Source organism: Eretmochelys imbricata, chromosome 8 (genome assembly GCF_965152235.1).
Source record: "Eretmochelys imbricata isolate rEreImb1 chromosome 8, rEreImb1.hap1, whole genome shotgun sequence".
Classification (NCBI taxonomy): domain Eukaryota; kingdom Metazoa; phylum Chordata; order Testudines; family Cheloniidae; genus Eretmochelys; species Eretmochelys imbricata.
In genome coordinates, this window is record NC_135579.1 from 30,740,304 (window position 1) to 30,767,428 (window position 27,125).

At 40.4% G+C, this 27,125-nt stretch overlaps 1 protein-coding gene across 1 annotated transcript in view; it reads left to right on the forward strand.

Annotated features, from left to right (window-relative positions):
• The window catches only part of DOCK2 (dedicator of cytokinesis 2), a 505,601-nt gene that overhangs the window by 109,622 nt on the left and 368,854 nt on the right, over nt 1-27,125 (forward strand). Inside the window, exon 23 of the mRNA XM_077824538.1 lies at nt 12,701-12,809. Coding sequence (XP_077680664.1) covers nt 12,701-12,809 — 109 coding nt within the window. The remainder of the gene's footprint in view (nt 1-12,700; nt 12,810-27,125) is intronic.

The window sequence follows — 27,125 nt, forward strand, 5'->3', positions numbered from 1 at the left end:
CTACACTGGGTAAAAACAAACAAACAAAAAACCCCCAACATGGTTTAGACAGGAAATGAAAGCTGCTGTAAAGAAATGGAAGAAAGGGAAGGTAATTGTAATGAATATAGTTTGGTTCAATGGCTCTCAGCACCACCACTATACAAATTATTCCAGCACCCGTACTTGTACTTGTACATGGTTCTCATCCAAGGACAAGCAAGACCCAACATGAACATCTTACTACTTTGTGGCGGTTCAGTGATGAGACAGAGCACAGCTTTATGCAAGCAAGCAGGCTGGTCAGCGGAGATGGGCTGTTCTGCCCCCCGCCTTCCACCTTCTCCTTTTATTATATTTCTCCCCCTAAGCATTACACACTGCTACACAAAGGAATGTATGACGTTGATTCATATACTTAGTTACCATCCTTTAACTACTACAATCCTGGTTCTCAGGCCTTGAGCCCAGGCTAAGAAAGCCTCCCACAGTTGCTGTCCAAACAATCAAGTTCTCATGGTTCATATCTAGCCCTTGTCCTTGGATAGAGCAATGTGTGCATTGCTTCTACAAAACAGTCAGGGTGTGCCCCGCCTGCTTCCAGGTGGAATAGCTAGACATTAACCCTTCACTACTTCTCCTGCACCCAGAGCAGGAACTGCTCTGTGTGACCTGTAACTCCATTTAATAGGGAGGGCATTTGAATGTTGGTCAAGTTGGTACCAAGTTGCTGTCATTAGTTGGAGACTTCAGGTTTATGTAGATCTAATTGCTAGGGCTTTGCAAAATTTTCCTGTTGAAACCTGAATCAAGATGAAATGAAGGTCGTGCTGTACAAAGTTTGCAAATACTTTGGCAAATCTGAGCAAAGTTCCAGGAAGCCTGTGCTTGCCTTATATTTTTGGTAGAGTATTACCATGTTTTGAAGCCTAAACTTAAAGAAGAAGAAATGTGAGCCCATTGAGGAAGCCAGGTCTTGGGAGCTGAAATAAGTTATATACAGAAATATTAGTACAGCTATCATATTAACAGTGTTATCCATTAGGCTCAGCACCAGGGTCTTGTCTCTTAATCATTCATCCAGCCAACCCTCCTCTGAATCCATGCTATTGGAGTACAATTTCTGGCTGTGTGGTTTAGTTGAAACCCTTGTGAAGGCATCTTTTTTTTTAAAGCACATTTGGCATCTTACCGTCTTCTACCAAATTGTTCCTAGCATTTTGTCAGATACAATACCAGAGTCTTGGTCCTGAATTCTACAATCTCTGTGCAATCAGAGCAATTTTTGCCACTTTGCCTGTATTACTGGAGTGATGCTAGAGAAGAGGGAAAGTCTTTGTTCTGTGTTAAGATGTTCTTTGTCCTTGAAAGGTCAATAATAACTCCAGTCTCTGATATTTGAGATTTAAAAATGATCTCCACAACTTGGGCATTTTTAGAGCTTGGCTTTCTTCAAGGAATTCAGAAACTATTGTGTAAAATGAATGACTAATTATGAAGTTTAATTGCAAGGGTTTATGGATGCTCTGTTTAGTGAATTCAATTAGGTTAGGATCTTCGGCACTATCAGGGTTTTTTTGTTTTTTTTTAAGCATAACTTTCTGGAGTGATGGGATTGTGCCACCCAATCAGCGTGATACATTTTTGCAGCAACGTCACCACTTGATGCTCCATATTTAGAGATGTTGTGCCTGCAAAATTTGCAGTCACAGAAAAAGTACCTTGATCATGATCACAGACCTCTGCCCCCTTTCTCCAAAGGCTGATTCTGTCTTGCTCCTCTTCAGAGACTAGACTTTAACCCCTGGGAAGCAGATTCTGATGCACTTGTGATTCTGCTGGCCCTCTTTCATTCACTGAGTGCAGACTTCAGACACTCAGTAGTCAGTTAAATCTAAAGAGTATGAAATGATCATCACAGTAACAGGAAGACTTAATTAAGTGCAGAATTATGCAATTTGATCATCTTGGTAAAATTGCATAAATCGTTTTTCCTGGAGGGAGTAAATGTTAGAATCAGATGTATTATAATAGATTGATAAATTAGGGTTCCACTTGAGTTTTTTGCCTGTTTCTTGTCACCTAATTTATATTCATATATTATCTAAACTTGGATATTTTTAAAAAGTACATGGAATGTTTTCGATGTGTCTTCTTCATATTTTGTGTACTGTCATCTTTTATTTTATGCACACACCACTGAATAGCTTTGTTTTCAGATTCTACTGTAGAACTCTTATTTTCAGTGTATTTATGAGCCTGTTTCACAACTACATTCCTTTTCTTTTGGTTTTTCCTTTCTTGGGTAACATACAGGAAATAGAATAATTACTGAAACATATGAGCAGATTGTCCTAATAGCTATCCCCTTCCTAAGGGTTCATGCTTTCAAAAAGGTAGATCCCAGTTTGTTAAATGCCTTGAAAGCCTACAACTGAATTGCAGTCATAAATCTGAGGAGTTGATAGTACCTGTTCGTTCGTTGAAAAAGTTGTGGTGGCGTGTTCTTAGGCACAAATTGCATCCATAAAGGTCAGACTGGGCTTGGCTGCAAATATACCTCTAAATGTCAGGTCTTTGGGAAGTAACGCCTTGACTTTGAGTAGACTTACTGACAAATTTATTGGCATTCTGGGTTTAGCAGAGAGCTATTGGCCTCAAATATGATACTTTTCCATTAACTAAAGATACTTTTGGTTTTCTCTTCAGTCATGATTACTGCTTGATAACTCATCGCAGAAATAGCTATCATAATTTCTAATTCCATTTTCTGTAGTTTGACTTTCAATGAGTGCACTTTTCCTATCTGTTTGAGATTTGATCATCCCTCTATATTCCAGGGCTTGGAAGGTCTACTCACTTGTTATATTTCGGTTTTCAGAGGTTCAGCACCTGTACACCTAAATATTTCCTCCTATCAGACTACAAAGTAAACTGTGATCTTACATGCAGAAATTGTATGGCAGTTTTCACCCTACTGTTAGGTTTGTTTGAGATACTTAGATATCTAAGTTATTATATTATCAGGGGGTAGCCTTGTTAGTCTGTATCCACGAAAACACCAAGGAGTCTGGTGAAGAAGTGGTTTTTACCCACGAAAGCTTGTGCCCAAATAAATGTTAGTCTTTAAGGTGCTACCGGACTCCTTGTTGTTTCCTTGGATATATAAGTAACATTCTCCTACTCTCATTTTTCAGCTCATGTCCCTAATTCAGGTGTCTGTGACAGTCACTTCGTAGTTCAGTAGAGATTAAATAAAGAACTCCTCCACATAAAGCAAACAAAAACTTCGATTTATTTTTGTGGGGCCTGAAATAGCTGGCTGCCCTGGATCTCTCCACACAGTGCAGTATAGAACTTCACATAGTCTGTACAGTCTGTCTTGTGCTACTTTCTAGCTGTCTACCTTGGCTTCTTTCTTTGCTGCCAGCATCAGTTCTGGTGCAGGGAAATTCCACAGCCTCACTCTACTTAAAGTCACAGTATTTTATTCACCCTTCATAAAATGACTTGAACCATTTTGCTTAACTGTTGAATAGTAACTGCAATAATTTTTATGTCTAGCACCTGGGAATCTTAAAATGTTTTCCAAAAACTAAACGTTGCAAGAAGCCTGTGGAGTAGGTGAGGGATGGATGTATATGGATCACTTCACCTGTCGCTGAATTACAGCCCCTGGGGGAAAAGAGGGGAGCAGATGTGCTCTTCACATTAATTTGTTATAAAAACTGAAAACATTCACTGGTAGCCACCTGAAACTGAAAAATGTTCGTTAGACTGCAATTGAGTGAGTGTGAATCTAGCAGCAATATCAGGTTTAATATCCTTTATTTCTACAGAGAATTTCACAAGATCTTCAATAGCCATCAGTGCTCAGTCTTGCATTCAGATCTGCATTAATTTTTCAGATGTGACAAAACCCAAGTTTTTGGTCTGGTTGAGTGCATCATTTACTAGTACTACTTCAGCACCAAATTATCTTTTAAAAACTAGCATTAGTGCAGGGATGGAAACTGGTTTGCTGTCCTTTATATTGATTTCTCAGTTGGTACAGACTTTTTTTTTCCCATTGGGATTTCCCAGTAAAGAACAAAGATTAAAATACTAGTGTGTATGTGTATATATATTGCAATACATATGTATTCCTCCTCATGAGAAACTTCCATTATCCTTAACTCTGTTATCTGAAGGAGTTTAATATCTCAGCTAATGCTGGACATGGGTGTTTTGAGAAGAGAGATGTTTGGATAATAGGGAGAGTAGGAAGCTGGGGGACATGGTTAGGAATTACATTTGGGAGTATCCAATGAAAGTGAGAGGGGTTTGGAGCAGTGCAGGTAAACTCACCTAGCTAAAGCTATTAAATGCAGAGGCTCAGTGCTGGAGCATTTCAACTAGATTGGTTAATTCCTTTCACGCTTCCAAGCTTGCCTTTCCACAGCTCTGCCATTCTCCTTTGTAAAAACAGAACATGCTTTGAGGTATGGAGGGCTGCATCCTACCTGAACCATCAGTTATTGATGGCTTTGGATATTGACCAAGACATCTGGATAATTTGCATTGTACAGGGTTTTTTTGTTGTTGTTTTTTTAGTAGAAAATATAAATACCTAAAATTTGGGGATGTGATGTGTTGGGCTAGGTAACAGACATATAGTTATAATAAAATATTTTCAATCATACACTCAAAGTTAAGAATATTTAAGCTGCAAAGTCAAGCATTCAAAAAGTCAGAAAATGCCAGAATTAAGGTAGTCTGCGCAAACCTCTGCCATTAGAGCTAATAGCAATCATAGATCAGCACCAGAGGGGGATGGGACTCCTTGCCACTGGGTTTCACAATATTTGCTCACAATAGGGGAATGGTGGGACTCTGGTATCTTGGGTTCTATTCCAGCTCCCGGGGATGGAGGGCGGGGGGAGAGTATGAGTTGGTGGGCACAGAATCTGCCTGCTCCCTGTCCCCTCTTGCTTTGGCTCCTGATCTGACCTATCTTCACGCCTTCCTCCACCCTCACTGCAAATGCAGTTTACCTATTCAGCAGACTTTGAAGTTATTCATAAAGACCATAGGCTCAGTTCAGAGGTAAGGCACTCCGCCAGGTTTATTGTTGACAAGCACAGTACTAGCACCCTGGCTTAGTGGTTATGGGTACACTAACATATGTATGCCTACAACAATGGTATCAGCTCACTCGTACACCAGTATGTTGTCCCCTCTGCGAGTGCAAAGATGCCCCTCAAGGAATTCTCCTTCTATACATTGATACAAACATGTTATGTATTACACTCCAGATGTTGTTAGTGACCATCCTCATCCTTGTGCCTGCTGGTTAGAACAAAACATCCTCATCCATTATCCCATCCTTATTTTATGAGGGGTTGATGTGCTCTTGTACCATCTCTCAACAATGTATTTACATAGTTAGTGACTTGACAGATCTGTGTGTTTTGGTACTGTCCTCTCCAGTCAGGAACATGCTTACTTGGTTAGCTATTCTGCCAAAGCCAGGTCTACTCTGGTTCACAAACTTTGGTTCCTACTATTACTTATGCTTAGGGCTCCAGCAACCAGTTCTGAGTGTGTCTGTCTAACTGGTGCCCCTTACTTAGGCTTTATCTACAATACAGGGGTAAGTCGACCTAAGTTACTCAACTCCAGCTACATGAGTAATGTAGCTGGAGTCAGTGTAGCTTAGATTGTCTTACTGCAGTGTCTACACCACGCTGGGTCGATGGGAGACACTCTCCTGTTGACTTACCTTATGCTTCTTGTTCTGGTGGAGTACCGGAGTCGACGGGAGAGCGAACTGCAGTCAATTTAGCGGGTCTTCCCTACACTCGCTAAATTGACCCCTGGTGCATCGATTGCTGCAGTGTTGATCCCTGGTAAGTGTAAACATATGTTTAGTATTTGACAGCTGTCAGCCTGCAGTGTAACATCACCATTGGCATGCTGGACATGACCTCAGACTTCAGTTTAGGCATCAAAGCAGTTACATTTTATATTTGTTATAACATATTTGGTTCAGTGAAGTTTTAAGTTCTCTATGAACATAAATCATATGCGACATGAAAGCACTCACTTTCACGGGTGCTGGTTTCTGATCAAAAATTCCATCACCGTTCAACCTTAAATCAAACTACTTTTCACAGAAAAACTCAAGTGCCAAATGTGAATGTTAGAGGGCTTATTCCTTCACCCACTTACTTCCCTGGTCCTTCTCGCATGAACAAAGAGCAACAATACCCGAAGTCCAAAGGTGCAAACAATTCGATGTTTATTGGGGTGAACTTCCAGCAAGCATGATTACAGTTTCCTTCCTTAGTATCCTCCTTCCCAGCTCTGACACCACAGAGCCTTACACCTGTGTCCCTGTTCCCATTCCTACCCTTAGCCAAACATGATTCCAACTTCCTTACTCCCATTCCCTGTTCCCATTTCCCCCTTCAGCAAAACATGATTCCAATTTTCTTACCCCCATTCCCTGCTCCCATTTCCCACACCCACATGCCCATGCCCACCCCCACCCACACCCCATCACTTCCTCATTGACTACAGATTATATAGTAAAACTTGAGTTCTGCTTAGCTATACCTTAACCAATCATTTTCCTGAAATTTAACTAACCAATCCTAACATATTGTAACATGATTATGTAACCAATTATATCCCACCACCTTAATTAGTTTACACCCAGCAAAATTAATTATACAGCAGACAGGAACAATCACAGAACCAGACAGAGATTATACAGACAAACAGCAAAGTGGGAACTATAATGACAAGACAATACAGAAGTGAGGATTTCATATCCCAGCTATTAATAAGTGAGTTCTTGCCAGACAGGATGCTACCAAACTAAGTTTCCTTTTACATTTTCTAGGCACTTCCCTTTTTCTGGAGGTGATAGGAACTATCAGGACAGGATTGTATTCCTAACAGCCGAATAGCACCTTATTTCAGTGTGACTAGTTTGGAATGTGAGGATGTGACTGTTTGCTTCCCAGCTTATGGCTGCCTCTGCTGCTTAGCCAAAGGCCTTAGCCTAAGAACAGGGCCTCAGACTGTCACAGTAAGAGAAGGCCCTTACACCAGCAGACAGTGATTTTGATTCTTTCTTTTATACCTCTATCACTAGCCAAGTGATAAGAATATACCTAAATTCTTAGAGTATAGGCCTTTACAGACAGGCCTGAATATCTATATCCTAACAGTGAACATAAGCAACTGCCAAATTTAAGACAACAGGTTCTCAGTAATATTTCCAAAAGGCAAAAAAAAAGTTTAGTAATTTAACAAAGTGTTAGGAAATTTTTATAATTAAGGATCATTTAGCATCTGACTTCCATGTACAGATTCTATCTGCTACCCAAGATCCATAAACCTGGAAATCCTGGATGCCCCATCATCCCACGCATTGGCACCCTGACAGCAGGATTGTCTGGCTATGTAGACTCCCTCCTCAGGCCCTACGCTACCAGCACTCCTAGCTATCTTCAAGACACCATTATGCTACTCAGCCCTTCTCTTTGAGGGCTGGGAAGGAATTTTCCCCTCACAGCCAGATTGGCTAAGCAGGATGGGGTGTTTTTTGCCTTTTGCATAGCAGATCTGGGAGCCAGTGGGGTGAGGGCAGGAGGGCAGGTTATAATGTTTCAATTTAGTGTGAAAAAAATCTTGACAATTGTCCAATGCAAATGGGTCCAGTCTCAGTGGAGAATCTGGCACTCAGACTCCCAATTTATTGTCTGAGGATTGTGATGCCAAAACATCTCTTAGCTTTATCTTGTCTTTAAGTACTATTTCTCCCCCTTCAAAGGTTTTTCTGCTTTATTTATGGCTCACATTTACTAGTCACAATTAGGTTTTCGCCAAGTTGTTTTAAGAAGGCACATGGCCGTAAATCTGTTCTTCCTCCATTAGGCTCATCCCTTTTTTTCCCCTCATCTAGTTAACCATGGGCCATGGTGTACTCTTGCAATCTAGCCCACAAAGGAAAAGAACAACTTCCAAGAGTTGAAATAAATTCAGTCAATTTAGTTTAAAAATATTTGTAATTGTGGCTTTATCTAAATATAGGAGAGGCAGGCATCATTTTAAGTTCCTTAAATAATTTCTCCAATTCATGCACCTCCAGTTCTGCTCTGCTATTCAAGTTCTAATCCTAGAACATGGCTGCCAGTCACAGCAAACTGCGTTGACTTTATGATGTGCCCATTTTACCTTCACTCTAAGAATCCAGCATTGGTGTAGTCAAATGTTTTGATCCGTAGGCAGAGCAGTGGTCTATTTAGTACTTCTGTCAAAAAAAAAGTTTTCAGAAAGGTTCCCAGGCCATTCTTGTATCTAGAGTTAGTAATACATGGGGTGGATGTTATGTAGATGTCTACATTTGCCAAGCTTATGTTCCATTTGCAGATGAATGATTGAAACTGAAAGGGAAGCACAATATTTTTGGATTCTGTGTAATTAAAATAGGGAATCCTGGAAGGGCTGTGATTAGGACCGGCTCTAGGCACCAGCAAAGCAAGCACGTGCTTGGGGTGGCACAATTCCAGCCATTCTTTCCGGGTTTTTTTTTGTTTTTTTTGCTTGGACAGTTGTACTCTCGGAGCTTGGGCGGCAAATTTTTTGCTTGGGGCAGCAAAAAACCTAGAGCCGGCCCTGGCTGTGATGATGTCTCCTTTGGATGGTAAATATTAAGATTTTAATCGCATTTCCTGCATTTGCTTTTTTAATCAATTGTGCTCTGAACCTTACTTCACGTATATTTGTAAAGTGCCTTGAGAGAGCTTAACTGGCTTAGTGACCTCTCTGAATACAGGACTATTCAGAAAGCTAGCTGATGGGCAGTTTATTTAGTAGCATTATAGATAATTTTACAGTGATTGAAATTTGAGACTTAACCTTGGCTCATCATTGCCAGGATGACTGCATTAGGGCAAATCATGGGGGTGATGGTCAAACCTCCTGGGTTAAAGAGAGAACAAGGTAGAATAAACTATCTTGAATGCACGAATAAAAATGTTCTGAACAGCCTAAAAAACAGCAGCTGTTAAGTGGTCTAGCTTAGCTTATTGGTCATTCTTGTGATTTCATTGAATGTTGTTCAATGAAGACAGCTGCATAGAGAGAAGCTTGTTTCCAGAAACAAATGGGTTAAACTAGTCTGGTGCCAATAACTAAATCAAACTATTCTCTTGTTTTCTAGCAAAATCTCTCCCTTTGCTATACAATATGGCTAACACTTAAATGAACATAAGTGGAAGTTGCTGCAGGCTTTCCTAGCAATTAATTTTCTGCACATAGATGTTCATATTGCTGCTCAGTCTCTGTTGATATGGCTATGCTGCCCATGCTGTGATTATTGCAAATATTTGTTACCTTGAAGAATCCATTTTTGCTACCAGTGTGAATTGTTGTAAGACTGAACTTCTTTCCATTAGATTTCCTGCAGATAGCTTAGCAGAATTCTCTTTCGATCTTGAACTCTATACTTTAATTTTAAATATTTGTTGCTCATACATAAAAGGCTGCAGTATGTTATTAAATAAACCATATGGGGGCTATTAAAACTGTGTGCTGTTTTACTACCAGTGCTTTTAATATAATACATGTAAGCAACATCATTATTTGCATGGATAGCAGAATGTTAACTGCAAAAATAAAAGCGTCACAATTATGATCTGCTGATTATTTCACCTTCCTAAAGATGTAATGCTTTAAATCATGAGGCACTTCAAGACTGCTAGTAGCAACCTCAATTATGTTTTGGGACTTGTTCATATACACACAGCTTTGGTAATGTTGTCTGGATTTCCTGATTGACTCCACTGTGTCTGAAGGAAAGTCATGTAGGCTAGCATTTTTAAAGAACTCTAATGGTTAAACACCTAAAACTCAAAGAACTTCATTGGGGGTTGGGTGCCTAGTTTCTTCCTATGTCCTTGAAAATCCTGGCCTAACTATCCCTCAATTTTTCTCAATGTATGGCATATAGATACTTCAATAACTACCTCATAAGACCTCATACATACGGCCAAATTAGTGCATTAGGGCTGAATGGGCAGTAGTCTAGTCCAGAAGAATAAACCGTTGTGAAGATGGGATTAGAGTTGAATGAATAACAGATTCTTAAAAGCAAAATAATAATGAACATCCTTTTGGGCTAAACTGAATGATTAGATTTTTGGTTGATCGAAAAGGTAAAAAATAACTTGTCCAGTGAAATGGTCTGTTAGCCATTAAACTAAATGTTTCATTTAGATGAAAATTTTTTAATGTTTTTAATTTTTTTAAAAATAAAAAAAACTTCAAAACAGTCCATTTTGAATCAAAAATAGAAACTTTTGAAAATATCAAAATGAAACATTTTGATTTTTTTCAAATTGTTTTTTACTGAAAACTTGGTGACATTAACAAGACGTGAAATGTTTTGGTGTCACTGTATTTTTTTATTTTTATTATTTTTTTTGCTGAAGAAAAGTTTTATTATAAAATGTTTATCCAGTTCTAGATGAGCTGTTGTCTTCTACTTGCTAGCCCACAGAGTAAGTGACCCAGAACTACTGTCAACTATGTGAGAATTCTTGTAGAAAAAGTAATAGAAGTCTGTGGGTTTGGATCAGAGTAACATGGTTCCAATCCAGTTTCCCTAGACATGAGATTTAATATAATTGTTGGTTTCAGAGTAACAGCCGTGTTAGTCTGTATTCGCAAAAAGAAAAGGAGTACTTGTGGCACCTTAGAGACTAACCAATTTATTTGAGCATGAGCTTTCGTGAGCTACAGCTCACTTCATCGGATGCATACCGTGGAAACTGCAGCAGACTTTATATATACACAGAGAATATGAAACAATACCTCCTCCGACCCCACTGTCCTGCTGGTAATAGCTTATCTAAAGTGATCATCAGGTTAGGCCATTTCCAGCACAAATCCAGGTTTTCTCACCCTCCACCCCCCCCCACAAATTCACTCTCCTGCTGGTGATAGCCCATCCAAAGTGACAACTCTTTACACAATTGTCACTAGAACATGGATTTGTGAAAAGTGGAAGTACACTTCATATGCATGTTGTCTTATGACATGGTTGAACAAATATATTTAGATTTATTACAGCATAATTTGATTAAACATTATTTAAAAATGGAAGATTTCTATGGATATGAAAGTTAGTGGGAGTTGGGCTGTTGATTTGAATGGCATCAGCACTAGTGAAACATGATTTCTTCCACTGATGATGGGCAGCAGCTAAATCCTGATTATCTTCTTATAAATGTAAGGGAAAGTAAGCTATTCAGCACACAGCTGTTTTTACGGGAGGGGTATTGGCTAGATTTTTTTTATACTCACGTTTCTTCCATAAAATTTAAATGACCAAATACCTCTCAAGAAATTTCATTTAAAAAAAGATACTGCTTGCACTGCTATCTGTTGATTTCATTTCCTGATGATCTTATTTGTGTAAATTTGCTTGTTTTATCTTTTTGAGGCTGTGTGCTGTTTAGGCTAGGGACTTAATCCCTTAATTTGTTGTTTTTCAATTAATCTATTTGTGAAGAGAAAGTTTAGCTTTTATACAAAATAGTTGCTGATTGGCTTTTGACCAAATTTCACAAAAAAGCCAGTTTTGGACAGAACTCAAACCTGGAAAATTTCAGTTCCCCAGTTGAATTTTTTTGGATGGTAGTTATGAGTGACTGAAAACAGTCGTATGCCGCTTTACCTAGTGGTTGCTGTATTGTCCCAATACTACTGCTAGTTCGGTTTTTTTTAGATAGCGAGTTGGGTTACTGTGAAGATTGGATTTACTGGTTTTATTAGAAATTTAGCTGAAACTACAGTACCTTCTAGACAGGCCTTTCAGTCATGTTTAATCCCCATGATTTAGATTTGGTTGGGACAAAAGAGGTTCTAAAATGCCCTTGTAGGCCAGCATGGACATGACCAAACTATGTTACATCCATGTTCTAAATCTGTGTTCTAGTGTTATATCTATCTTGAGTGAGAACATCATATCGCTAACGCATTTTTGGCCCTGTGTCCCAGTTTACTGGGTAAAATGTCAGAAATAGATTGAAAAACCTGCTTGACCATTTGTGGAGGCTCAAAGAGTTCAGTTGCCTTTTTTAAATGATTTTGTACATCATCATGTTCCCTGGGTTTGAGCGGAGCTGAAAACAGAAGCATCATTATGCATGGGAAAGAACATTTTGGGCAGAATTTTCAGCCCATGCCAAAATTAGTATTTATTGATCATCAAAGTGGATTCAAGATTGCTATCTGTAAGAAGTCTGAATAAATATAATTAGCTCTGGGAAAATATCTGGGCATTTGGACAATTTAAAACTCACATCTTTGGTTATTACTACCAAACAGGCTGTACTGAGGCCTTTGTGGAATGAAGCTGTCATGCTGTTTGGTCAGAGAGAAACTTAGCCTAGAAAAACAACTTCAAAAGAAAAGCACACTACACTTTCACACACATTTTCTAGCAAGTTGTGGTCTTCAAAATGTATGACAATGGCTAACAAATAATGGTCTTGAATTCTGATTAGTGGGCACTGTTTGATTACATTTCTATTTGGTGGTATAGGTGGGTCTTATAAGGTACCAAATTATGTATTTTAATTTTCAATTAACATTGGACTGGGAACAGTTATGGGTATGGCAGTTTCTGCTGCTAAAGCTATAACATGGATTTATCTTTATACAGGTTATATGAAGGAAAAGAACAGACAGAATTTGAGGAATCTATGAGGAGACTCTTTGAATCCATCAACAACCTTATGAAAAGCCAGTATAAAACTACCATTTTGTTGCAGGTTGGTACTTCAGAAACAACAATATGTTTTGTTTATTGACAGTGTAGTAGTGGTGATACATTTAGATTATTTATTCTTTACCCATTACATATCTATTCCTTAACTGGCAGAGCATAGATGGACAGTTTGTTTAATTACTTTGAAGCCCAAGGTTGACAAGTTTAGAGGAAGATGCATGGTTTGTACACCTTTTAAAAAGGTAGCTGGTTAAATAGCTAAAACCCAGATGCTGCAATTTTCCAAGGAGCCTATAGGAGGTAGGCCCATAGGTGCTGACTTTTTGGTTTTGCTGGTGGGTGCCCCATCCTGGTTCCACCCCCCTTCCCCAAGGCCCCACCCCCACTCTGCCCCACTCCACCTCTTCCTGCCCCTGCTCTGCCCGCTCCCCTTAGGTCTACTCCCCTGAGCATCTCCTGCCCACTGCTCACTCCTTTCTTCCCCCCCCACCTTGAAGGTGAGGTGTGTGTGTTGGGGGGGGCTCAGTCTCCCCCCAAAACTGGCAATTTTCAGCATATTTACACACTTCTTTCTTATTCTGTTATCGAATATGTGTCTATCATTGGCATCTAAACAATGTAATCATTATTAAAATAGTAATGAAATATATCATTACATTTTCATGAATTACAGTATATTAAAATTGTTACACTCAGCTACAAGCTGTCTTCACTAACATCCAAGTTTAAAGACATTATGTTCGCTCTGGGCTTCACACCTGCTTAGGGCCTGTTTGGGAGCTGAGGCCACTGATGGCTGTGGGAAGAAGGTCAATGAGAGGGACAAGCAGTGTAGAGTCTTTCCCCTTTCCCTGTTCCTTTCTCCTCTCCCTGCCCCTTTCCCTTTCTCTTGTTTATTCTCTAAGTCCTTGCTCCCTTTCCTGATGTTTTTCCCCCTTCTTGTTTCCCACTCATGTCCCTTTTTCCATCTCTCTCTATTCTCCATCTCCTGGTGGCTCTGTCTAGTGCCTGCTCCCACCCACCCGCTCAAAGTGGCAGAGGAGGTTCCCCCTCCTTGAGTGGGAAGGTTGCCTAGTGGTTAATGCACAGGCCTCGGGCTCAGGTGTTCTGGGTTTGATTCTCTGCTCTGCCACAGGCTCCCTGCTTAGCCTTGGGAAAGTCACTTCACCTCTGTGTGCCCTAGATCCCACCTGTCAAATGGGGCTAATGCTGACCCTGTCTCCTAGGCTAAATCCATTCATGGCTGTGTGATGATGGGGGAAATGGAGATACCAATGCGGGTAGATTTGGGCTGAATTTCTCCACAGCCAGAGAATGAGAGCCAGCTCTGCAGGGTGGATGGGAGAGAGAGGGGCTCAGGCCAGCTCCACACAGAGTGGGGTTGGGGCTTCAGCCCTCCAGCTTCTGCCACTAGGGGTGGCTGGGGCTCCGAGCCGGGGACTTCAGCCCCACATGTTCTGCCAGAGTCCAGGGCTTCTTCCCGCCCTCCACCCCCAGTGCGGCTCCTGCCGGGGCTTCTCCTCCCTCCCCCCACAGTGCAACTCCTGATGGGGTCCAAGGCTTTTCCTCCCCCTAATCCACCACTGCACCCAGCCCTAGCCTAGCTGGGCTCCCTTGAGTCATCTGATGCCTTCTGTGGCCAGAGTGGAGCCTGGCTGGCAGGGAGCAACCATACTCTTGGAGGACATGGCCATCAGCCCAAGAGGTGTGGGGCGGCCCTTGGTGGCTGTGCTGCCGCTAATAGCCCAGCACTCCTGCCCACGCCTAACTCTAAGGCTTTTTTTTTTTTTTTGTGAGACTCACTCAGCCCCTGCTGGAGTGGGGAGGTGGGAAACAGCTGATCGCAGCCTGCCCGCCAAACAGCTCATCACAGCTGCACACAGGCTACCCATAGGAAACAGCGCAGCTACTGAGGCACCTGCAAAACAGTTGATCCCTGGCTGCCAACAGCGGGTCAGCCCAGTGGGTGCTGAGCACCCCCTATTTTTTTTCTGTGGGTGCTCCAGCCCCGGAGCACCCACCAAGCCAGCGCCTATGGATAGGCCCTCAATTCCTCTTGAATTTCAATGGGAATAGAATACCTAACACTTAAGAAAATGCAACCCAGAGATCCTTGAGGTGGTGACTCTAGCATATTAATTAAACAATCTGTCCCAACTCATAGTTGGCTCAGACACTCTGATTTCCTTCCCCAGACCTGAGAAAGGGCTCTCTAACACAAAAGCTTGTACCATCCAACAGACATTGGTCCAATAAGATACTGCCTTACCTACCTTGTGTATCTCAATTGAAAAATAGACGTTTTGGTGTCTGAGCTTTTACAGTGAGTTATCTAGACAGCAGAAACTACTGACTATAGGTTGAAGGCTTTGCAGTCATGTAAATGTCAGTCACTTTTATCATCCACAGAGACTCACATCTGTGAATAAACATAAGATACTTGCACAAAAATCAGGAAGAGAAGGGTTTACTAAGATATATCCAACTCTGCATAAATTATAAATTAATATGCCCCTAATAGCAATAAAAATCTGAAGTTTGCGTGTGGCCTTATAGCAGGATATAGTTTGTTTTCAGGCAGGATGGTAACATTAGCATTTTATGAACCCTTTAATGCCCCATTTTTCATACTGTTGGATATGATTTTTTGTTTTGCTTAGTTCTCTGTTTTGGTATCTTTGATTTAAAATGCAGTGGAAATGGAAGACTAAGCAGAGCAAATTTGCGGCTGTATTTGATTCATTTCAACAATCCTTTTTGGAGTTACATTTCCCGTGACGCTTTCCTTAGAATGATGCACAGAGCTGTAAAGGAACTAAAAACATAAATCTATTTTCACCTGAATAATAACATGCTTCCAATAATGTTCCCAATGTGTTGAAAAGGAATTCAGGATGTTCTGTACCCTATATGACAAATGTATAGATGATTTGCCAGGAGCAGGCTAAGTATTTGGAACAAATTGCATCAGGAGCAGGATACTTTTTGGATTTTAAAAATATTTTGCAACTGTCATAACTATAAAGGGACGGGTAACCAACTTTCTGTATACAGTGCTGTAAAATCCCTCCTGGCCAGAGGCAAAACCCTTTCACCTGTAAAGGGTTAAGAAGCTGAGGTAACCTCGCTGGCACCTGACCCAAAAGGACCAAGGAGGGGACAAAATACTTTCAGATCTGGAAGGGGTGGGGGACAAAGGGTTCTGTCTGTCTGTGTGATGCTTTTGCCGGGAACAGATCAGATATGCAAGCCTTACAACTCCTGTAAAGTGAGTAAGTAATCTAGCTAGAAAATGCGTTAGATTTTCTTTTGTTTAATGGCTGGTAAAATAAGCTGTGCTGGAGGAAATGTGTATTCCTGTTTTTGTCTTTTTTTTTGTAACTTAAGGTTTTGCCTAGAGGGATTCTCTCTGTTTTCAATCTGATTACCCTGTAAGGTATTTACCATCCTGATTTTCTTTAATTTAAAATTCTTCCTTTAAGAACCTAATTGATTTTTCACTGTTCTTAAGATCCAAGGGTTTGGGTTTGTGTTCACCTGTACCAATTGGTGAGGATTATTATCAAGCCTTCTCCAGGAAAGGGGATGTAGGGCTTGGGGGGATATTTTGGGGGAAGACGTCTCCATGTGGTCTCTTTCCCTGTTCTTTGTTTAAAACGCTTGGTGGTGGCAGCATACTGTTCAAGGACAGGGCAAAGTTTGTGCCTTGGGGAAGTTTTTAACCTAAGCTGGTAAGAATAAGCTTAGGGGGTCTTTCATGCAGGTCCCCAAATCTGTACCCTAGAGTTCAGAGTGGGAAAGGATCCTTGACAGCAACAAAGCAGTATCCAGAAGTATTCAGTAGAATCGTACTTCAGCACTACATAGTGTAATGGGTTGTACTCTACATTGCTTATAACACACTGTTAATGTTAGAATATCTTAATACCTGTATTGCATAGGAGGCACGTGCAAAAATTTCAATGTCTCCTGCATTAGTTTCCGAGTATTCAAGCTTGTTAGTGAGATCTCTGGAGTAACGTAATTAAATATGTTCGAGGCATTCATATGGCACAGTGGCTGTGTCTTGTAAGTACTTAAACCCATTGCTTGCTTAGTGAAAATGATCAAAATATATATGCAGGATTTCCCATAGGATGAATGGAAGGAAATCTTCAACAAAAGGTGTACTCCTGTTAATTAATCTGGTTCTTTTACTTTGAGATGTTGTTAATCACATCTTTTAAATCTTTTGATACCTTCTAACACCACTTAGCCTGTTTCAATGAAGTTTCTAATAGAAACAAAATTTTACAGATGTAATGACTGACAATGTTTGGGGGTATTTTTAGTTCCGCTTGATTGCAAACATTTTGCTTAAAATGTTCTTTGTTTTTCATTCTTGTGAAAGCAGTCTTTATGATCAGAAAGAACAACTCAAATGAACTTCACTAGCCATGGGAAACTTGTCTAGTTAGCAATTTGTGTCATCCCCGAGATAAGCAGAATATCTGTTCTTCCATATGAAAAATGGATTACCAATGGGAATAAGGGACTGCTATCCCACATTGGATTAATGTTGGGTTATGTGGGATGGGAGTGGAAGTTAAGACAGAATTTGGTTCTGCAGCCAACAGAGTTACTCATAAAAAAAAAATAAATTAGCCACACTGCAACAGTCATTTAAAAGATGTACATACTAGCAGTAAGATTGCCATACGTATTTATGGCTACATTGCTCATGTTTAGGGTGGTGGTTTCTATATACTGTACTGGAATTTTAAAATTGCACCTGTCTGGCAGAAGAGTTCCTGTCATGCAGGGTGAACACCATTGAGTATGTTTTTGAAAATATAAAAATATTTAAAAGCTCCTTTCCTTCAGGGCATGAGGAATTTTAAGGCTGTACAGGTGTGCATGTACTGGAATAAGTAGGTAGTGATATGGTAAACTGATGGAATGGCTATATCTGTGTTTTTATGCTTTTGTTAATTATAACTATTTTAAACATGCATTTTGTCTTTTCTAATGAGCTATATAAAATATGAAAAAGGTATTGTTTTGTGATAACAAAACAATTTCCACAAATAAACATGTTTTGTTATGTTTAATTATCCTCTTCAACTACTGTATGATTCAGAATAAAAATAAATGCTTTTGTTTTAAGCCCAGACAGAGAAGGCAGATCTGGTTTGGCTGAGCCCCTGATTTTATCAGAAAATCATAGTTTCAGCACAAAATGGATACTTCATGCACAGATTATTTTAAAAGATATAGCTGTCTGGAAGGTAGGAGTGCCTTAAACATGCCCAAATCCAATAAATAATGATCAATGAATGAATATTTAAAGAACTCAGTGGGAGAGGTTGAGACCTCAAGGAAGAGAAATGCCTTTTAACTCAGGTTTCTGCAGCAAGAAATTAAGTACTAACTGTATATTAGAAAAGCTAGATTCTAGAATGGAAATCCACAGCAAATGCATACGTGAACTGACTCAAAATTAGATCAGCTGACCACTTGAATGGTAAAACTAGAATGTATAATAGAGGGTGTGGGAATACTACTTTAAATCTCAGGGATCAAGGTTGTTAACTTCTGCTTAGATTTTCCCTGCTTTTGAGAGAGGTAGAAGTGTCAGATTTAGCACTGGAAAAGCCAGTGTCTAGGAGAAAATCTATTTTGAGAATACGGTGAAAAAGAATCATTGGCCTTAAGATCACTCTGGTTGGTGGATCAGCTCCAAGAGGAACATTGCTCAGGAATCCTTGTAGATCCTGACTTGCAAACACTTCCTGTGAAGCAGCAAAAAATAATCTAGTTTTCCCATAATTAAAACCAGCTGCTCACAGTGGGATGATTCCTACCAAGGGAGAGTAACAAATAGGTGGCAGAGGAGTAGATAATGGAACAAGACTTCCAAATACCTGCTGCAGTGTTAGCCAAAGCCCTGGAAACAACGATCCCAAGAATGGCCATTTTTCCCCAGGGCATCTGCTGTCCACAAAAGATAGGCAGTACTCTCAGAAATTATGCTAAGCTGGTTCCTGCAAGACTCCACGTTGTCTATATGCTTGGCAAGAGCTTCTGTGGCCTGATGCATGTAACTCAAGGGCTGTCTTTCTCAAAATCAGGTGGTTGCAAGTGCTTCTAAATCTCTGTAGACTTGTCAGTCATGGCAGTCATCACAATGGAGAACATGTGCTTCTCTGCCAGTGTAAAGGAGACTCGTAGCTCCACTCATGAAAGCTTTGGCACCTTTCTGCGGCAAGTGTCTGTTTGGAGTGATTGTAAAATGGTTGACCAAAATGCAAGGATGGTCACGCACTCGCTTCCATTACTGACAAAATGCATCAGGAAGGAGTGCAAGTCAAACAACAAGTCAGCTTTATTTATTCCCCTATAGCCAAAACAGATTTACCTGTAGAGAGGTGGGAAGGTGAAAGTTCTGGAACAGGCTTTGGGAGAACAATGATGGAACCTTGAGCATGCCAGTTTTAGGACACAAGTATTCTGCCAAACTGTCTCCGAATGCAAAAGGACCACTGTGGGATAGAGGTATATCTCATTACATACCCACATAGAAAAATCAACAAAGTCCACTCGTTCATGAAACAAGGATTATGCCATCAAACCAGAGGGGGAGTGAGGTAACCTCAAATATGGCTAAAAATCTTTTAAAGTAATTATCAATGGACATAAACAGCTGTAGAACACCAATTTCTGATGTCCAGGGTAACTGGGGGAATGTTTTAGATCTCAGAGCATGCAACTGGTTTGTCAGTCAAAGACTCAAGATGCACACTCAAATCGGTCCTATCCAGCATGCACTATCCAAAGCAATCCTTGGGTCTTTCCCAGTTTGTTGAGATAAACGTTTCTTAGAAATGTCAAGGATCCACTGATCTGTTGTAGCATTGCCCAGAGAAGAAATCAAGGACTTAATTGAGCTGGAATTCCTTATGCAACTTTACATACACCACATATGCACACAGTACATACAATCCTCAACTTGGTCTGGATTTTAATACTTCTAAGAAAAGATGGTATTCTTTGTGATCCTTCCTGTGCCATGTATAAGTGGAATGGCCTGTTCCCACAAGCTCTCCACAGCTCACATGGCAATGGCCTCTACATCATAGCGTCATCTGTAGATGTTAAATCTACTGTAGTGTGTAGGGTATCCATTGCCTCACCAAAAATATTTACAAACCGGTAAACAGAATAGTTCTAATTTAAAGAAAGATACTTGTGATGTATAAAAAGATCCAACTTTTAAACGTCTGTTTTCTCTGTCTGATGTATATCACCTATTTCACGAGCACTGAAGAGGGCAAAATAATATGCTCTTACAGTTGTGTTAAGTTCTCTTTGAATAGCTGAAGACTGAGAACTGTCATTTTCATTACTCACCTGGGCCATCCATGCAAATCCAAAACAAGGTTGTCTCATTTCTCCTCGAAGCAAGTTCTTGGCTTCCTCTGAAGACTTGAAGATATAAGATTTTCCTCTCAACCCCAAGAGTGTCCAATAGGATTATGGCCATCACTACAATATCCTGGTTTCTTTGCTGACATAAGACCTTTCCTACATTATGAAAGCAAGCATGTGGGCTGGACTTGATCCATCTTCGGAATCTGGGAAACCACTACATCAGATACTCAGGAACTTTAAATACAATGCTCTGGAATGAGGCAGATTCACTAAGATAGTATGTAGTGAAGATACAGCTGAGGGATGACTTTTAGGGAGTCTCTCTCATTTCTGTAGTACTCTTCTAGATGAATCATTTAGAAACTGTGCTAAATTGGTGCTTGTTGCACTTGTCAAAGTTATAGCTTTTTAAAGCAAACTGAAACTCAGCATCTGTGATCAAGACCCAGATAATGTTACAGTATTGACTTCTCTGTACCACTTTATCAATTTCCCCTGTCAGTTTCATTGTCTCCATTGTGCCATGTCATCCATCTAAATGCTTGTGCATAAAATCCAGATTCTTGGAGGTGGATTTATTTTTTCAGATATACAGTAATGGTCCTAACTCAATGGTAGGAGTGCTCTTGTTTGTGTTTGGGAATGCATAGCTGTCAAATTTCCTTTCTATTTGGTTGCCAGTACAAAAAATGACCTTCAGGAGATGGATTTATGCCTTTCTGACAAGTAGTAAATATTCAATGATTTGCCCAGGCTTCTTGGAGCTGGTTTATTGGTATCTATTTTATACTATGTGCATGTTTTCCCTCCATTATTTACCCCCACCCTACTAACCTCTAATTAAAATTAAGGACTCTGTTCTTTCCCAAAAGCTGTGGATTACTCCATGGTACATCCACATCTTGAATACTGTGTACAGATGTGGTCCCCTCATCTCAAAAAAGATATACTGGCATTAGAAAAGGTTCAGAAAAGGGCAACTAAAATTATTAGGGGTTTGGAACAGGTCTCATCTGAGGAGCAATAAACGAGGGTAGGACTTTTCAGCTTGGAAAAGAGGAGAGACTGAGGGGGGGATATGATAGAGGTATATAAAATCATGAGTGGTGTGAAGAAAGTGAATAAGGAAAAGTTATTGTTCCCATAATATAAGAACTGGGCACCACTAAATGAAATTAATGGGTAGCAGGTTTAAAACAAATAAAAGGAAGTTCTTCTTTACTCAGCACACAGTCAACCTGTGGAACTCCTTGCCTGAGGAGGTTGTGAAGGCTAGGACTATAACAGGGTTTAAAAGACAACTGGATAAATTCATGGAGGTTAAGTCCATTAATGGCTATTAGCCAGGATGGGTAAGGAATGGTGTCCCTATCCTCTGTCAGAGGGTGGAGATTGATGGCAGGAGAGAGATCACTAGATCATTACCTGTTAGGTTCACTCCCTCTGGGGAACCTGGTATTGGCCACTGTCAGTAGACAGGATACTGGGCTGGATGGACCTTTGGTCTGACCCAGTATGGCCATTCTTATGTTCTTATATACTCCTTTGACCAGCAGATCCCAAGTGACCTGCACAGGTCTCAAGGGATCTGTGGAAAACAAGTGACATCCAAGTGGATGCCTCTTTTTGGTTTTTTTCCTGCTGCTGAGCCCTGCCTGCTGCAGCTGGCTTCTAGATATCATGATTCTTCCAGCATCTAAGAGCCAGGTGCAGCATTGGAAAGTGTCACTTGATGCAGGCTTCCCACCAGTAGAGCAGCTGGCTATAGTGGGAGGAGAGGTTTCCATGGGTTTGAGGGGGAAGAGAGGAGCGTACACACAATGAGGTGGCTCTCCATTTTTGTCAGGATGTGGAGTGGCGCATTGGAGCCAAACAATTTAAAAGTGTCCGGAGGCAGCTTGATTATTTGTTTAGGTGCAAATAAGGTTGGAAAAGTGCCGACAGTGATGCCTGATTTGTGACGTACAACAGATGATTGCATGGTAATTTTGTTAAACTTGCCTTGACAACAAATAAAATCAGCCTAATAAACAGGGCCCTGGTGACTCTTTACAGTGGTCTTTTAATCTTCTGGGTACTTAGGTTTCGTGAATACGTATAAAGAATTGTTGGAGATGAGGGTTACTATGAAGCTAAGCTTGTTAGGGAATAAAGATTGTAAGATAAATGTACCGGTAAGATGGAGGAGTATAACATACATTTCTGTAATACTGTGAGGTTTTTATAGCCTGCTGAAAAATTAACCTCTTAGTTCTAAAAGGGCCAAGTCTGTCTTTCGTACTCAGCAGAAGATGTCAGTGACTTGACTGAGGACTTGAGGGTTCCATTGTGTGTACACCACATCATTTTGAAGCCACACTACTGCAACAGAAACATGGAGGTGCCAGAGATAGTCAGGTGCTCACTTCTGCACACTGTCTGATTTTCTGTACTCAGAGTTAATGACAGCTATATCCTCCCCACTAGCAAATTGTGCAGATGCTGAAGGAAAGAACGTGGAAGCAGGTCTTCTGGAGAGTCACAAGAGGCCAATATCTGTAGCAAGGCAGAGCTGCACACTCTATGTAATGTATAGGAATTGGTTAGTATAATTTTAAATAGTATGTGAGCCTTCTAGTGGCCTCACTATCTCCTGTGTTTTAGGAAACACCCAATTCTTGCCATAGTAGCAGTGTAGATATGTAGGTAGATGTTGCATGTTCTAGACACTTACTTGGATCCATGCGTTACCATGTGGTTCCTTCATATTGTTGTGTAAAGAGCAAAAAGGACAACAGCCTGCTGGGCTGAAACCCAGTCTGGGGCTTGTTTTTTGGTTGCATATGCTCATGGCTATTTTTGTGGGATAGATTTGACCTGATGATGGCTGCCAGTGCATTTGTGCAGAGTCATGCTGTTAATTTAGATGGCATATATGGCCCAAAGAGTCAAAGGTGTTAACATAACCCAGTGACTTACTAACACTAAAGAGTTTTAAACAAGGTTCAGGGTTTGGTATACAGAGACCAAGGCAAACACCCATTAAAAAACTTGTAAATCTTGAATTAAAGATACAAAAAAGAAAGGCAGAAATCATTTGAAATGTAAATAAAATAAAAGGCTACATACTTTAAAGTGAATTTAGTAATGTTGTATTACACCACAGTGGGTTCGGCCCTGGTGGTTACAGTTTGAAGCTCAACAGAGTGAAAGTCACCTCTGCTACTTGCTTCAAATTTAGACCAAGGATAGTGACCGCACACCCATTTACAAGTACAAGGTCAAGTCTGTTTTAAAACTTTAATGAAAGGTTATGATTACCCAAGCATGTAGAAATCCTATGAAGACCTATGCAGGGTTCCCTCTCCACCCTGAACTCTAGGGTACAGATGTGGGGACCCAAATGAAAGACCCTCTAAGCTTATATTCCACCAGCTTAGGTTAAAAACTTCCCCAAGGCACACATTCCTTTCCTTGTGCTTGGATGGTATTGCTGCCACCACCAAGTGATTTAAACAAAAATTCAGGGAGGGGGCACTTGGACCCCTACCCCTCCCAAAATATACCCTTAGCCCCTTCACCCGCTTTCCTGGGGTGGCTTGAGAATAATATACCAACCAATTGCCTTTAATGTAAGTACAAACCAGACCCTTTATCTTTAGGACACTAAAATCAATCAGGTTCTTAAAAGAAGAGCTTTATTATAAAGAAAAAAGTAAGAGAATCATAGCTGCAAAATCAGGATGGAAGGTAACTTTACAGGGTAATAAGATTTAAAACACAGAGGATTCCCCTCTGACTCTGTTTCCCAGTTACAAAACAGGAATGAAATGACCTCTTAGCATAGGGAAAATTCACAAGCTAAAACAAAAGATAAACTAACGCATTTCCTTGCTTTACTTACAATTTTTGTAATTTTAGATTAATCATTTCAGGTATGTTTTCAGGAGATGTTTTACCTGCCTGGTCCCTCTCTCTCTCTGTCCAGAGAGGGAACAAACAAAGAGAGCACAAACCACTTCCCCCCACTGCAGATTTGAAAGTATCTTCTTTCCTTAATGGTCCTTTTGGTCAGGTGCCGAGCAGGTTATTTGAGCTTCTTAACCCTTTACAGGTAAAGATTCAGTACAGCTGCTCAGGAGGGATTTTATGCTACCCTTAGCTGTATGTTTATGACAACAAGTTACAAATACAGCCATAGTCATATGCTTAGTGATATCTGTAGAGTCTGATGGATGCTTTGCCAATTGATCATCAGTAGAGGGACGGTTCCTGCTATGGTTTTTCAAAAGAGAACTCATTGTACCCAATCTGGGAGCCTTCTTTTATCTTGTGATTCTGACTCCACCTAACACTCTGCGCTGGTACATGAAGGTGTCCACCTTCTTTTTTCCTTATTTGTATTGTGTCCCCCAATAATATGGGGGTACCGAGTTTTTCATAGGTGGTTTGTAGTTCCTTTTATTCTCATTAGCATTTATCCACATATGTGCCTTAACCACAGGGTGCACTGTTAGAAAAAAATGCACCTCTAAGGCATTTTGTGATCCAAAATTAATCTCGTAGCTAATTTGGCCAGGGTGTGTCTCAGGATTAGGACAAAGAAGACCCAGGAGACTGTGGGACTGGAAGCCATGATGGTGAAGCTCACTCTAATAGCCAGTTTATCTCCGAAAGTCTGTTTCTTTAAGAACCCTAAAAGAAGTGATGGGCTATTCCACTCCCATTATTTTGTCCACCAATTAGGCCTGATATCTGACACGCCAATTTTAGTTGTCTGATTTCTGGTTCCACGCTTCTTGTTGATCAGTTCAAAAACTGTATTAAGATTATGCTTATGTCACCAGGCTTTTTGGGCCATTTCAGTCTTTGTCTCATATTTGCATCTTTTCCTGTCAACATTTGTTTTTGTAGGTTACTGTGAAATGTTTTTAACCTAAACTCAGTTTTTACTGAGCTCCCAATTAGGGTAAATTTGTAGACCCAATGATCACAACAGTTATCCCACCATTTTATAGCCCTGTAAGGAAGTGTGTGTTCCGCTCCCAACCCCATTTGGAGGTTGCTAGCATTGCTAGTGTCACTATCAGGAAGAATCTTCATGTGAGGGTCTAAAATGTAGTTGATCCCTGCTTGGCAGACAAGGCTCCTTTTACCCTGCCAAGTCTTGTGTGCATAGTTGAGAGCTGCAATTTGGTACAGCCATGAGTGAACAATTTATCTTTAGGTGTACTGTGATGGCTTGATGTACTGTGCAGTCTTAGCTGTGGAAGAAGTATTTCCTGTTGAATCAATACCATCCTTATTCTTCCAGTTGGCTTTTTTAAAAAGAAGGTTGGTCACCATATTAAACTCACATCTCAAATGTAAATGAAATCTTTGTCTTTGTGACTTTTAAAAATCTAGATGAGAGCTCAAAGGAATTTCTGCTCTTAGTTCCTAAAATTAAATTTTTAACAAGCAAGTTGGTGTTGGGTATTGGCATACTCTGAACTTAGAAGGGTTGTGTTGGGTCTTGCACTTGAGTGGCAATATCTCTGCAAAACTGGGAAAGTATTTGACATAAATATTTCAGCTTTGAAGCTCAGTGATGCTGGTAGTTACCCAGGGGATAGTAATCTACCACAGAGTCCTAACAAACTATGAATGCTTGTCAAATGACGAGCACAAAGAAACTTCAAAAGCCCCTGTGCTCCAGGACATTTCTTCTTCTTGGGTCTTTGTAGAGGACGGAATTCATAGATTCATAGATATTTAGGTCAGAAGGGACCATTATGATCATCTAGTCTGACCTCCTGCACAACGCAGGCCACAGAATTTCACCCACCACTCCTGCAAAAAACCTCACACCTATATCTGTGCTATTGAAGTCTTCAAATCGTAGTTTAAAGACTTCAAGGAGCAGAGAATACTCCAGCAAGTGACCCGTGCCCCATGCTACAGAGGAAGGCGAAAAACCTCCAGGGCCTCTTCCAATCTGCTCTGGAGGACAATGCCTTCCCGACCCCAAATATGGCGATCAGCTAAACCCTGAGCATATGGGCAAGATTCATCAGCCAGATACTACAGAAAATTCTTTCTTGGGTAACTCAGATCCCACCCCATCTAATATCCCATCACAGGCCATTGGGCCTATTTACCATGAATATTTAATTACCAAAACCATATTATCCCATCATACCATCTCCTCCATAAACTTATCGAGTTTAATCTTAAAGCCAGATAGATCTTTTGCCCCAACTGCTTCCCTTGGAAGGCTATTCCAAAACTTCACTCCTCTGATGGTTAGAAACCTTCGTCTAATTTCTAGTCTAAATTTCCTAGTGGCCAGTTTATATCCATTGTTCTTGTGTCCACATTGGTACTGAGCTTAAATAATTCCTCTCCGTCTCTGGTATTTATCCCTCTGATATATTTACAGAGAGCAATCATATCTCCCCTCAACCTTCTTTTAGTTAGGCTAAACAAGCCAAGCTCCTTGAGTCTCCTTTCATAAGACAAGTTTTCCATTCCTCGGATCATCCTAGTAGCCCTTCTCTGTACCTGTTCCAGTTTGAATTCATCCTTCTTAAACATGGGAGACCAGAACTGCACACAGTATTCCAGGTGAGGTCTCACCAGTGCCTTGTATAACGGTACTAAAACCTCCTTATCCCTACTGGAAATACCTCTCCTGATGCATCCCAAGACCGCATTAGCTTTTTTCACGGCCACATCACATTGGTGGCTCATAGTCATCCTATGATCAACCAATACCCCAAGGTCCTTTTCCTCCTCCATTACTTCTAATTGATGCGTCCCTAGCTTATAACTAAAATTCTTGTTATTAATCTCTAAATGCATGACCTTACACTTCTCACTATTAAATTTCATCCTATTACTATTACTCCAGTTTACAAGGTCATCCAGATCCTCCTGTAGGATATCCCTGTCCTTCTCTAAATTGGCAATACCTCCCAGCTTTGTATCA